The sequence below is a fragment of the Octodon degus genome, unplaced genomic scaffold (assembly GCF_000260255.1).
Source record: "Octodon degus isolate 3935 unplaced genomic scaffold, OctDeg1.0 scaffold00135, whole genome shotgun sequence".
NCBI classification, from domain to species: Eukaryota; Metazoa; Chordata; class Mammalia; order Rodentia; family Octodontidae; genus Octodon; species Octodon degus.
The window spans coordinates 7650886-7666255 of NW_004524711.1; the positions used below are offsets into that span (position 1 = coordinate 7650886).

Genomic DNA, 15370 nt, shown 5'->3' on the forward strand with positions numbered 1-15370 from the left:
ATATATAATTTTTTTTAAAAATGTAATGAAAGGACCAAGATTTCACTGAAAATCAAAATAAAGGCATTATGTGCTAGAGGGAGCACTGAGGACTGAATACACAATTTCACACTAAGCTGTGTACACCCTAGCTTTTTTTTTTTTTAAATACAGAGTCTTGCTAAATTGCTAATTCCCCAGTTTTTATTTTTTATTTTTTAATTTTAGGGAAGGGTCTACAGGGTGTTTAGGGTCATTACTAGATTGGATTTGTAGTGATCCAGCTGTCTACAGCCTCCCAAGAGCTGGGATTACAGGCTTGTGCCACCACGCCCAGTCTCAAATGCCATCTCAGTGCACCCTGGGGGCAGGGCCAGCACGGCAGGCCTGGGGATTGAGCCCCTGGCCGCTGTGCCAACTTGCAGGCACTTTAATCCAATGAGTTATTTGGCTGGCCCTTCCCCATGTTAAGCTTGAAATTGCAATCTCTCTGCCACAGCCTCCCAGAGTTCTAGGATTATAGGTATGCACCATATAATTATGCTTTTATGCCTGCTTTAATATTCTTATTATTAAAGCAGACACATAAGTATAATTTTTGCAAGCTAGACAGGACACAGGATATGCTGAAGGTGAGTCAGAATTCAAGATCTACACTGTGCTCCTCAGAACTTCTGATCACTACCACCTCTGCCCACACAGTGCTTTGCTGAGAGGAAGGAGGTAGACACTACTGTACTTTATAGAGATTGTTAGTTAAGGTCCCACTTGTAAGAGAATCCACTTAGGAATGAAGACCCAGTAAAGTGCATAGGAAGCAGCATTTTCATCCTTGTCTGGGTGCCCATAGTGTACCCCCCAACCTTTCTGGGACTTGGCTTCCCGTGGTAAAAGCAATGGTTTTCTGCTTCTGCCAACTCTTAGCAGGTCACTGCAAAGATCAGAGATGGTACTGGGTACTTTGGTCTGGAGTTAGATGAATACAAAATTTTATTACCATTATTTTCTATCATTATCGAGTGAGTGAGTGAGAGAATCAGATAATATAAATGGCAAAATGTTACATAATCATTTGGTATAAATATTAAATAGGGCCATTTTCATCACAGCAACAACTGAAGAACAGTAGCCCTCCTCTCTGCTTTCCCCAGTCATGGTCCTATGCTATCCCATGGCTATAGGCCTCAACAAGGGCCACAAGGTGACTAAGAATGTGAGCAAACCAACAGCTGCCACTGCGGACACCTCACCAAATACACCAAGTTCATCTAAGACATGATCCAGGAGATGTGCGGCTTCGCCCCCTACAGGTGGTTCTCCATGGAGCTGCTCAAGGTCTCTAAGGACAAACAGGCCCTCAAGTTCATCAAGAAAAGGGAAGGGATACACATCCGCACCAAGAGGATGCATGAGGAGCTGAGCAACATGCCATCCGCCATGAGGAAGGCAACTGCCAAGAAGGACTGAGCCCCTCTGGAATAAAGCTTTGCAGAAAGCAAAAAAACCCAACCAACCAACCAAAGTAGTGAGACTTTGTTAAAAAACAACAACAACAAAAAAAAAAAACAAAAAAACAACAACAACACAGTGCCAAAGCACTGGTAAATGTGAAGAAAAAAAAAGAAAATGGCATTTTCTAAGCACAGCTATTGTGCAATAGACTTTTTCAGAGACTGTGTGACACTTTATGTCACTGCCTCGCATAAAGCTGCATTCCGTATATCTGAAGCGATTTCCCCACTCTCATCTCTCATGTCAAGGAAGTGTTGCTGGTCCACTGGAAGCCTGCTTACTGTGCCTGGACTGAAAATACTGCCCCCAAATGAAGACGGTGTCCATCACAGTAAGGCAACCAGGAGTAGGAGAGAGGATCTGTTCCACTGGATTTTTTTTTTTTTTTTTTTTTTTTTACTATATTCTCTCTACTTAAACATGGTAAAGTTCCCCGAGTTGTCTTAAACTACAATCAAAGTCTGTTCTGGTGATATTAGAAATAGCTAAGGATATACCTCATATAACTGAAATTTCTCTCGCTAGCTTAATTATCAGACATTACAATTCCTCATGCTTAGGCTCTGTGCCCCTAAATTCTAGAGAAAATATCATGTTTGCAATATAGAACAAGGCTCACACAATTTGAAAGCACATTATCCTTTTTCGGATTTCTTTTCCCTCCAATATTCTGGATTCACTGACCTATGACATTTCTGGTTCAGATGTACTCCTGGGGGAAAACACTACCTTTCACAGATCAGCGCTGCCTAATTCCTCCAAAAACTAGTATGTACCCAACTCTAACCTGGATGACAGGTTTTGGTAAGTAATAATGACTAAAATTAAATTAAATGCCTTCACTTAGTTTTCTTCTTTAAGCAAACTAATTGATGGGCCTGCCGTGCTGGCCCCGCCCCCAGGGAGTGCTGAGAGGGCAATTGAAACTGGGCGTGGTGGCGCCCACCTGTAATCCCAGCTCTTGGGAGGCTGTAAACAGGCAGATCACTATGAGTCCGATCTAGTAGTGAGACCCTGAACACCCTGTAGACCTGACACTAAAATAAAATAAAAAAGAAAATACTAATTGATAAGCCTTCACTCTATGTGATGGGTAATATGTGTCAGCCTGGTTAATCTATGGAACTCAGCTGTTTATCATCCAAGCACCCAGAACTTGGGAGGCTGATGCACAAAGGCTGCAAAATTCAAGTCTTGCCTGGGCAACACAGTCTCAAAGTAAAAAATAAAAATCTGGGTATGCAGTTCAGTATGAAGACCTTAGGTTCATTCTCTTAACACTACCAAAACACCAGAAACAAAACCCACTACTCTAGACATTGTTGTAGATGAAATTAACATGTACAATCAGCTATCTTAACACAACTGAAAATGTTAGTAGGCCTCATCCCATCAACTGAAGGCCGTGAGAGAAAAAACCTGAGGTGTCCTGAAGAAGAAATTCTGCATTAAGACTATGATACAGAAATTCTGTCAGTCTGCATTATAAATTTCAGACCTACCAGCCCCTACAATAACGAGTCAACTCCTTAAAGACAAATGAGCTCTGTGTGTGTGTGTGTGTGTGTGTGTGTGTGTGCGTGCGTGTGTGCACATGCTATTGAGTCTTTCTCTGGAGAACCCTGACTGATACACTTAGGGGGAGGGGAGTGGTTTACAACACAGTATGAAGTGACAAACAGAAATAAAAGCAAACAATTAAGTGCCACAATGAAGCCCATGGTATTCAATACTGGCAGAAGAGAGGACAGACATTGTGAAAGCCCCAGAGACAACAGGAAACACCTTCAAGCATACTCCTAAAATTCCAGAATCTTATTCTCTAAAATTGCAACCATACCTTTTTCTTTTTTAATGTATTTAGTACAGGTTCTAGAGGGTCTCACTACACAGACTGGGCTCATAGTTATCCTGTTTTCAGGCTCCCAAGCGCTGGGATTACAGGCGTTAAGCCACCACCTCCAGTTTCAGTCACTGTCTCAGTGACCCCCGGGAGCAGGGCCAACAGGATCAATACCCAGTCTCTGATCTTTGGTCCCTGCCTCTGCATAAGCAGGCGCTTTAATCCACTGAGCTATCTGGCAAGCCCTCATATCTTTTCTTTTCTTTGGCAGAACGAAGGACTGAAATCAGGCTCTTGTGCTTGCCAGGGAAGTGCTTATTCTACTGATCCATCTCCCCAGCCCCCATATCTTTTCTTTAACAACTGTTAGGCCTTGACCTGACAATTCTACCAATCAAAAGCTCACTGGGTCTTTACTGAAAACACCTGAATGACCCTTATGTTAGACTATGAGTGTTTTGGCTACTTGGCTACTTGCTGCACATTACAATGTGTGAGGAGCTGAGCAACTTGAAAACTTAAAAAAAATCATGTTTAGAACCGTCAGGCCCACACAACAGACTCTCTAGGTTGATTCAGATGGGATGGCGGTGATCTTAGCACTGAGCTCTCTCAATTTTTTATTTTGAGGCATGGTCATGTTAAATTGATAGGTTGTCTCAGTTGAACTTTAAAGAAATTTTAAAACCATTTATTTATTTGGTACAGGGTCTCGCTACACAGCTTGAACTCATAGTGATCCTCCTATCTCAGCCTCCCCAGCCCTGGGATTACAGGAGTGTACCACCATACCCGGTTTCAGTGGCCAGCACAGTGCTCCTAGGGTTCCAGGTTTACATGATAAGTGATACCAGGGATTGAACTGGGGTCCTTGCACCTGTCAGGCAGGTGCTTAGAATGCCAAGCCATCTCCCAGCTCCTCAGCTGAACTTTTGATCCTCCCTCCTCAGCTTCCCAAAGTGCTGGGATTATGGGCATGTGCCACACCCAACTGGTTCAGATTTTTAATGGGGGACATAGAGAAAACAACTTTCTCAGATGACTAATGTGCAGCTAGGATAGGAATCACTGGGGTAGAAGGATTTCATAGCTTTTACGAGGGTCCAGGATAAGCGCCATATGCACTGTGGAGTCTAATAGCATCATTAAATTGGGATTACAAATGAGTTCTAGAAATATAACCTTGGCCTACAGAAAACTAAGTAATTTCCTATGAGGAAGATATATGCTTTAGTTACTCTCATAATTTACTTTCTGTGAAGACATTAAGAAAATAAACCCACTAAAGACAGGTAGGCATCTCTCAATACCTTCTTGGCCTCCTCGGGTGTGACAGAGCTTCCAGGGGCTTCATCTTTGGTGATCAGAGTAATTCCATCTAAAAGAGAATTCACAAAATGAAATCCAACACATAGAGTCAGTCTCAGCCCCTTTTCTCTCCACACCTCCACCCATCTTTACTCTGGAGACTGGTACAACTGTAAAGGTGTTCTGTCCTAGATATAACACCAAACTGTAACAGCAATTAATGCAATTTTGTGTTTCATCTTATGTTATCTTTTCTCCCACGTTTGCCAATACAATATGAGATAAAGGCCATATTTCAAGTTCTAGCCACTTCATGATGTCTACCCTGGTCCACTCCAGAAAGGTCTCCCCTTTTTTAGAACTCTCAGATCACTTTGCCTCTCCCTTTCAAGTAACTCTTATCATATCTTATACAACTGTCTGTACATATTTTATGTCCTTATGGACTATATTTTCCTCAAGGGCAGGGACTAAGTCTTACTCATTTTCAAATTCTGCTCCATACAGTACACATGAAAAGCTGAATAAATAAATGCCTGAATGACTGCATACTTCTGTCCAAGCCTAACAGGCAATGCTGGACTCCACATGTATTTTGACCCGAAGTAGTATTACCAAACATAAAAATAAAATGGCCACAGGACAGTTCAGGAAGAAACATGCTTTTATAACTGGCATGTTTATCATTCAAAGAAGTGAATCACTTTTATCTCAGTGAGGGCAAATCAAAGACAGAAGATCTATTCTTTAGTTTTTTTCTTCATATTTTTCCTATATCAAATGGCTAGTTCATAATATACTTTCAGAAAAGCACATGTATTTAACATACATTTGTACCTACAAATAGCATAGGTTGGGGCTGGTGAAACAGCATAGCAGACTAAGTGCCTGTTTAGGCGAGCACAGGGACCAGGGCTCAATCCCTGGCACCACAGGCCATGCTGGCCATGACCCCCAGGCATGCTGAGCAGGCCGCCAAGACAGGGCATGGTGGTACATGCCTGCAGGAGGATCACTACCTATGAGTCCGAGACCCTGTATCAAATACATAAAGAAGGAGGAGGGAGTGAGGGATGGAGGGAGGGAGGAGGAAGAGGAGGAGGAGAACAGCTTAAGTTGTATGTATATTCTGGATAGCATGCAAACTCTCAGAAAATATGTTCACTGTTTATGTCCTGTAAGATTTTTTTCAGCCTATTATATATTATAAGCATTCACTGAATATCCAAATCAACTTCTTTCATTTACTAAGTTAGCAGGAGAGATACAAAAATGATTGAAAAAGCCCCATTCACTCAATATCCTAATTGCTTTTGCTCCACAGCATAAAGGTTAAAGGGCTGAAAAAATCGTTATCAGGGGAATAGGTGGCTATGTGGTAAAACACTGTTAGAGGGCATGCAACTCCTTTTATAAAAAATTTACATAAAAGATGGATTGAAGCTAATTTTGTCTCCTATTATAAGTGGAAAAACCTATTATCTCTTAAATATATTTTGATAATATGCATTTTTCAAATAAATAGTATCCTACACTTGAGTTCTGAAAGGAAACTAGGTCAAGTTTTTAAAACTGGGAAAAGGGCATGAAGGAAATAAACATCACTCCTGACAATATTGAAAACGTATGTGTTCCCTTCTTTCTGGGTTAAAAGCTCAGGAGCTACTATGGATGAGGAGAAGCTGAGTGGTTCTGGCACACGGAGCGCTGAGCTGCTGACGGTACAGCCCAGGAGCATGGTTGCGGCAGACAGCGGGGAGCAAGTGTGGGACAGGCAGCCCAAGTCTGGCATACCAAGCAGAACTGAAATGGCCTCAGAAGCCACAGAAGGGTCAATGATCATTCCAAGAGTGGCTTCAGCCAACAGTGAGGTGCAGTCTCAGTAACAGGTCATGCTGTGGATACCGTAAGACAGGATGTCTACGTTTACTTGTTATTTATCATTCTGTGTTTACGCTAATTAAACAAGATTTTATGTCCAACAAATCCCAGGCATTTACCAAGGCCAAATGGAAATTCATCAGGTCCCATGTAAGACATCACAAAATTTAATTTATATTTAGAGATTATGTGTATATTTTTTAAAATAGCATAAACACTTGGAAGAAAAATTTACCTTGGACAACAATTTCCCAGAAATGATTTAACTGCTTAATTTCCACTTTCTCTCGAAGGGCTTGCAGGAAACTGTTAAAGCGCTGTTCTTCTGAAAACTAGGGGCGAAGAGGGGAAGAGGAAGTGGCATTCAGAGGAAACAAAACCAAATTCTTCCCTAGACAAAAGAACTACATATTTTGAATCTACCATACTTATAAAGAAATAAACCATCCTTCTTTGGTAAATAGCAGCTGGCAATTCAAACTGAGGTTGGCTTGTTGAGAAACAGAACCCAAAGGCCCAGCGCTGCGCCCGCAACCACACACTGTTTTTAGTAGCCTGGAGCATCACTTTTAACTTTTAATACAGATAATTTCAAACTAAAATAGAACAGCTTAGTGAATGCTCATATACTGGTCACTCTTTTTTCATCTATATTCTTACCTTCTCTTAGAATTTTTGGATGTTTGAAAGCAAATTTTAGTAATTTTACATTTACTAAATACATGTAAATTTATTCATTTACAAATATTTCAGTATTTAATATCTAAAATATTCTTTATATTTATGTACAATTACATATATATGAGAGAAGCCATATGCAAGAGTTATTATATATAAAAATTATTCCAGTTAGTGCTCATATTCTTACTCTACAAGTTTCTTCCTTTTTTAAAAAAAATTTAGTTAAAAATTATCTATGTTAAGATCGACTGATATGTCTCTAAAATCTGTTTTGCTCCTCCCCATCTCTTTTTAAAACATTTATTTTATTTTTACTGCATTTTTTTTTACAGTGCTTCGGATTAAACCAAAGGTCTTCATTCATGTAAGCCAAGTGCTCTTGCACTGGCCTACAGCCATAGTCCTAGCTTTCCTCTTTTATCTTTTTTTTTTTTTTTTTTTATTTTAGGGAAGGGTCTACAGGGTGTTCAGGGTCTCACTACTACATCTGACTCATAGTGATCCATCTATTTACAGCCTCCCAAGAGCTGGGATTACAGGCTTGTGCCACCATGCCCAGTCTCAATTGCCATCTCAGCGCGTCCTGAGGGCAGGGCCAGCATGGCAGGCATGGGGATTGAACTCCCGGCCCCTGTGCCTGTTGGCAGGTACTTTAATCCATTGAGCTATTTGGCCAGCCCTTCCTCTTTTATTTTTTTTTCCATAATTTTATTGAGAAACAAATAGCAACGAGACAATTTCAAACGAAATTGGTAGGACAGTTTCAATAATTAACACACTGCATACATTCTTCCTAGTGGTTCACTGCTGTACAAGATGCGGACATGATATCCTATTTACAAACACTATTAGAACAAATCCCTCTATTCATTAAGAGAATGTAACTATATATCTAACCTAACCACTTTGAATACACAGATACAAAATGGACATTCATCTGTATCCCCTTTTTTTGTTAAGTTCTATCATTTAAATATTATAGGTGTATAAACTCAGCAAAATATTCTAAAAGAGTTCAGTAGTCCATAATAGTATTGGGTCTTCCGCTTCACTGGCAATGTCAGAAATTGTTGACCTGAGTCCCCTACAGCTCAACATAACACCATGGCTTTACTTCTTATACTTTGTTTTTATACTTTTCTGCTGGATGGTTAAAACCAAGGTAAGGCAGGACCTATGCAACAAGAGTTGTAGCTTTTGGGTCTGATAAGGTCAGTGAAATTCCCTCAGGATTTATCTGGAGATCCTGTACCTCAGATTGTAGAACCTTTGTCAGTGTCAGCCATGTGGATGAGTCATGGCCACTGTTTGGCCAATGTGCTCTCTGTGAAAGCCTGAGAGAATGTTTTCTCTCCATGTGACTCTCCTTAGGTAACTCTACATCATCAATCACTTTCTTCTTTGGTCCCATAATCTCCTCAATCAGAAAATTTGGGACACTACCGAGTTACATGATGTTACAGTACAAGTTCTCATATGTCCTGAACCCTTCCCCCTTTATAAGGACCCAATGACCTCATATTTCTGAGGTCAGGTAGTAGTAGCTGTAGTATAGTGTTAGCAGATACTTTATGTAGTTTGGGACAGTGTGTTGTTTTTAAAAAGCAATATGTTTTATGACCTTTTCCCATCTAACCATATCACTGTCTACTCAACTGAGTCACCCACCCTCCTGATTCTACTTTTCTAAAATTTTGTCTTTTATCTGTAGGGTATTTGAGGTATTTCCCTCTGAATCTTTTATTCTAATCTGTTTTTAAAAATCTTTTATTTATTTATGTATTTGGTATAGCATCTCACTACATAGCTCAGACTCATAGTGATCCTCCTGTCTCAGCCTCCCCACTGCTGGGATTATAGGCATGTGCCATTATGCCCAGTTTCAGTAGACAGCATGGCATACGGTAACAGGGATCGAACCTAGGTCCCCGCACTTGTCAGGCAGGCACTTTGAGTGCTGAGCTATCTCCTCAGCCCCTTTTATTCTGATGTAATTTTAACTATTTCCTCATATTCTTGTCATTCTTTATAAGCATTTTATTTAAGCAATGATTTGCTCATTTATTCAGCAAATATTTAATAAGCACCTACACAAAAAATGTCTAAATGTGCCTATTTAAAAATATATTTTCTAAAGTGAATGTATTTTCTAAATTCGCTTACCTCTTGCTTAGCAGTTTAAAAATTTGCGCTGTTACCTTGCTACAGATAATTTTGTAGCTTTTTAGAAGTGTTTTCTAAAAATTCCTAATAAAACAAACAAAAAACCATAACAAATGGTAAGCGGAAACTGAGTAATTATTAAAAAAACATTATGGAACAGTGTTCTTTATTTTCTTGGTACTTGTATCTCTACTCCTGTCTTTATAAAATCCTCAGTAATTGTGTGTGTGTGTGTGTAAATATATATCTCCATTAATTTCCCTAATATAACCCAACGTAAGAGTTACAGCACAATAGTTAATTTTTACAATAACAAAAGGGCTATCACAGGTAACAACAGAAATTTCCCTAGTTCCCTAAGCAGAAACAGAAAGCCAGGGCTTTGGTGTCATAAAAAGCTAGAGATAAGACATCCCTCCCACCCACCTCCACCTGAATTCTTCCTCCGAAATGACAATAGCATGAGTTTCATCACTGCCACTTCTCTTGGCATATACTGCTATTCACTGTGAAAATAATGATTTCCAAAGCCCAGGCTTATTTGTGGAAAGCGGTGTGCCTCTCCCTTGTAAGGGTTGCCAGCTGTTTGGAAGGAAAAGACAGGTAACGCCAGAGTTACCTTAATGGCTTCTTCCCGGAAGGCTTTGATGCAGTCCAAGCTTTTCATAAAATAGGGTGTTTCATTCGTATCCAAAAACTGTTCAATGCAGTTTATTAGCTGGTGACTTGCTAGAACATGAAAGAATAAATTCAGTTTCCTACCATGAGTGATGCTTGTTAGATGCAGAGTACTCTTCCTTATACGCACCCACAGAATGAAGTATAGTGAAGAGCCTTGTGATCAGTATACACAACAGCAAGACATCTTTTAGAGGGATGAGATACAAAATTGTAATTTCTAAAGTCTACATTTGAGAAGCTGGTAATACTACTATTTGTTGAGAAATAAATAATGCTTAGTGCTAAGTATTCATTTGGGGACGTTCAACAATAAATTGTGGGAGTTACTCTTTAAAATCTCGTTGTTGTCTCCCCCTCAACACCAATTCTGGTACCACTTGAGTAACTCAAAATTACCTTTTCTAATATATTCATTAAAAAACAGATCTTCTAGTCTTTCTCTAACTCCTCTCAGGATAACTGTCAGATAGTACAAGGCACTGAAAAGTAATAAACCAGGGATACCCCATCTTTTATCAACCCCAGATGATATTAGAAAAGAACAGGCCCAGTCTTAACATACCATCCCATGAGATGAGAAATCATTACTACATGTCTTTTGCTCTTAGCTGGACTGACATATTCCCCAAGCTATGAATACTTAATAAGCACAGTCAACAAAGAATGTCATAAATGTTACAGAAAGAAGAAGTACATTAATAATGTTATCATTTCCAAAGCAGGTTGCAACTTGAGGCTGTCTCACAAAGAAACAAAATTCTTCAGTATGAAAGAAAAGCAAAAAAAATAGAAATGTGAAAGTCAAGGGAACTTAATCTGCTGAGCAGATGAAAATTGACCCTTTAGATCTGTGAAGAACAAATCAAGGAGACATGAACATTGATGGCCTAAAGGCTCACTCTTTGTCCCCTGAAACCCCTCATTAGCAGACTATTTGACAATTCATGCTGAATGGTCAAGATATTCTAAGAATACCTTGATTCCCAAATTCATGATCTCAACTGAGATTCTAGTAGTCAAAAATGAATGTATATTAGCACAATGCTAAGCCAAACCACCTTCACTATTCCTCTGTCAAGGCTCAAGGCCACTAACACTTATGAACTGGCGACCTGTACATTGTTTAGTGCACTATGAAAGACACGAAATTGGTTTCATCTACTTATTTGCTAAAGACCTTATAGCACACGGGAAGGATTTTTAAAAGGTAGACAAAGCATTTTCTAATACAGCAATTTTGCTGAATGGGAAAAATACCCTCAGTAACTTTTCACTTCTACCAACAAGGAGATTATGATCTGCATTATAATAAAGCATTTAACAAACTTGAAGGATTAAAGAAACACTTCCCTGCAATTTCAGAAATCTTTACCAATATATCCTCTAGCAGTTAATATCCAACTACAATTCATAAGAGAGAATGTTCAGATGGTCTCTTTTAACAGGCAGATAATACTACCCTGATTAGCAGGCACAGCAGAAAACCATCAATGAGAAGAAGCTCAAAGCAAATAAAATGTACCTTCCATTTTTTAGCTTAGAAGGGCAAAGTAACACAAATGGTTGGTATTTCTTATACCCCTGAGAAAGCAGCCTACTTTCTCCGATAGTTTTTTTTTTTTTGCTCCTCGAATGCCTTCAGGGCACTCTCCGATAGTTTTAATATAAAGTTCACTCAGCATTATGTATGTGGGCAAAAATAACTTTTACAGGCCAGGGGCAATAAAACCAGGGTCTCCATCTGGCCCCACTGCTTTTAAAATGGGAATGAAGAAACTTTGGAAGCTGTACTGGGAATGTTTCTCTTTGCTTGATTTAGCGAGTGTTTGTATTAATTTATCCTAGTGAATATTTATTATGTAATTACTACATATAAGATATATTATGTTCTGCAGTAAACACAATTAGGTTGAAGCTAAGACCCTTGCCTTTGAGGAATTTATTTTCTACTAGGGTATACAATACATATAAACAAACAAGAACAACAGCAGGGAAATACAGAGAGCTATGTGTGATATAAAAACATTAACTGATTTGATTTTTTAAAATTTTTCTGTATTTAGGACAGGGTCTACAGGTTCTCACTACATAGATCAGACTCGTAGTGATTCTCCTGTTTTCAGCCTCTCAAGTGCTGGGATTACAGGTGCGCGCACCACCACACCCAGTCTCAATTACCACCTCAGTGTGCCCTGTGGGCAGGACCAGCACAGCATGCCAGGGATTGAACCCCAGCTGCTGAGCTCTGCCTAAGCAGGTGCTTTAGTCCGCTGAACTATCAGGCCAGCCCTGGCCTGATTTTTTTAAATGTATTGGTCTGGATTTTTAAAAAATTTTGATGGTTATAGAAAGCTTCACGGACTAACATGGCTTTTTAGCTGGATAATGGCAAGCAGACTTTAGCCACCATCCATCAGGAAAAGAATAAGCAACAGACTGAAAAACAGATGCCTAGTACCTGGCTAAGAGTAGGGGGAAAAAAAGGAGAGACAGGAAAAGGTTGGAGAAAAGACTCCAAGAGGAGAGGGCCTTGGTTGACTCCTTAGAGAATGTAGGAAAAAAAAATTAAATTCAGGACCAAGTCTTTTAAGAACTGTAACAAGGCTGGATGTCCAGGTGGAGGTGGTGACGCATACCTGTAATCCCAGCACTCAAGGCTGAAGCAGAAGGATCATTGTAAGTTCAAGACCAGCATGGGCTACAAAGTGAACTCAAGGCCAGCCTGAGATGCACAGTGAGACCCTGTCTCAGACAATAAATAAACACATACATACATACATACATACATACATACATACTGGACAGGTGAACAGGAGTTGAAGGAGGACCCTAACAAAAAAGGTCTGAGAGAGAGAAAAGCAGACATGAAGAGACTGGTATGTCCAAACTTTTATAAAAGACTGTAATAGAAAAAGTACAAAGATCACAAGAGATTAAGGGCTAAAACAGGTAGTTTTGCCCAGGAGCAAACCAGAAAGTGCTAAATGGCTTTTTCAAAAAACAATACTTTTTGAAACGTAGTGGCGCAGGCATGAAATCTTAGCACATGGGAGGCTGAGGCAGCAGAATTACACTATGTGTGTTATGTGTGCGTGCGTGTGTGTGTGTGTGTGTGTGTGTGTGTGTGTGTCTTTTTTGAGACAGGGTTTCACTATGTAATTCAGGCTGTCCTTGAATTCACTTTGTACCCCAGGCTGGCCTCAAACTCACGATTCTCCTGCCTCAGCCTCCTGAGTGGTGGGATTAGAGGCCTCTGCCACCATGCCCAGCTCATCATCATAAGTTTGAGGTTAGCCTGGGCTACGTTAGTTCAAAGCCAGCCTGTACTACACCCTGTCTCAGCACCCCCCCATCAGTTGACAAAAAAACCATACATTGTTTACCCATTTTATCTGAAATATGGTAGAGCACACATATATAGTTACCATCTTACAAAGAAAAATATTCAAGATAAATTAAAATAAACACATGCCAAAGCCAACAATTCATATGCATTAAAAATATGGTAAAGGGGGGCCAGGGAGATAGCTCAGTAGAATAAGCGCTTGCCTGGCAAGCACAAGGACTTGAGTTCAATCCCCAGTTCTGCCAAAAAAAAAAGAGAAATGAAATGAAAAATATGATAAAGGAAAGTAAGTAGGAGTCTCAATACCCAGTTTCTATGTATTTATTTTTAATTTTTATGTATTTGGTACAGGGTCTCACTAGGTAGCTTGGACTCATAGTGATCCTCATGTTTCAGCCTTCCCAACACTGGGATTAAGGCGTGCACCACCATGCTCAGCATGCCTGGGGCAGGGCTAACATAGCATGTGGTGCCAGGAAGTGAACCCTGGTCCTTGCGCTTGCCTAGGCAGGGCTTAGACCACTGAGCTATCTCTGTGACCATCCTCCCCCAGTTTCTATTTAAGAATGAAGCCCTCATACATCTGTAGATCTAAATTTATTTTTTTCTTATTTACATATCTGACTGTTCTCTCCTTTCTCTAGAGGGTTCAGAAACATAGGCAGATAAACAAAACCAAACAACCAATAAACTTGATGGATACAAAAAGCCAGGTTTTGTCCTCTTAGCAATAGCAAGTTATACAGTGTACCTTCCCATGATTCTGTTCTTTTTGTTTGTTTGTTTGTTTTTATTGTGGCCCACAATTCTGAATCCTTTACCTCTATCTGGTCTATTTTGTGGCTCACTGACTATAGTGACCATTTTACTTCATAATATCTATGATAAATGATGCTTTATATACTGTACTAAATATTAGAATGAGATGGACAAAAGAGATTTCCCTTCTAGTTTGGTAGAACTTCCCATTACCCTGCCATACCTAATAAAAGTAAAATGTGGAAATAGCTGACAAAAATAATATTCTATTTTGGCTGGATTATACTCTTGACTTCCCTGCAAAAAGGAAATGCTGATCATCGGGGTGCTTTTTTCTGCTTCGACAGCAATTACAGGCTAAGGAATGGCCTGTCAGTCTTTATACTCAGTAAATCACAGCCCCAATTATAATTCACCAAAATGTTCTTCAGAATTAGTCAGTGACTCAATAATACTCATTAGTAGCTAATATGAAAAATAGGCATTGGAAGGGCCATCCATCTTAGAATATAAGTAAGGTAAAAGGCTGTCATTGATCTCAAAGAGTTCTTCAAAAATGTCTGTTCTGGAGTTAGAAGTTTTATATATGGACATTATTTTGCCCCAGATCTTAAATGAGTGATGTTAATACACAAAATTAATCACATAGTTAAAATCTTAGTATGACAGAAAAAGTTACAGAGATTCAGAAGTATTATGTAAGTGAAAAGCAGTAGAATTTCCTTGTTTCATCTTGAACCCATGATCTCTCTCTCTTAAGAAACATTCAAAGCCACTCAAAGCCCCACAAAATGGAACACCTCCCTTCACAGCACATGCTGACAAGGGCCTTGACTGTCTGACATTACAATGTTCATTTCCACTGTGCTCTGCAAAGATGCTTTCAATACCATGAATGAAGTCATCTACTGTGAGACTTTCCCATTTATGTGGCAGAGACACAAAGCAGTAGACTCACCCATCACACATTACACACAAAGGACATTAAAGGCATCTCAGGCGTCACTCAGGATGTTTCCCAATTTAATTCTATCTCAATGCCTCATGTGAATTTTACTTACTGGAAAGCTGTACCTTTTACAGATGTCTGCGTTTATATACACAATGACAATGGAATGTAAGTCAAAAGTATGGGGCCGGGGAGATGGCTCAGCAGAATAAGCACTTTCCTGGCAAGCGCAAGGGCCTGAGTTCAATCCCTGGTTCCGCAAAAAAAA

The 15370-nt window shown here is 39.7% G+C and overlaps 1 protein-coding gene across 1 annotated transcript in view; it reads right to left on the reverse strand.

Moving 5' to 3' along the window:
- Positions 1-15370, reverse strand: part of Xrcc5 (X-ray repair cross complementing 5) — a 135112-nt gene that overhangs the window by 8041 nt on the left and 111701 nt on the right. The window contains exons 17-19 of the mRNA XM_004641367.3: positions 9987-10096; positions 6759-6855; positions 4645-4712 (exon numbers count right to left, since the gene is read on the reverse strand). Of these exons, the coding sequence (XP_004641424.1) occupies positions 4645-4712; positions 6759-6855; positions 9987-10096 (275 nt within the window). The remainder of the gene's footprint in view (positions 1-4644; positions 4713-6758; positions 6856-9986; positions 10097-15370) is intronic.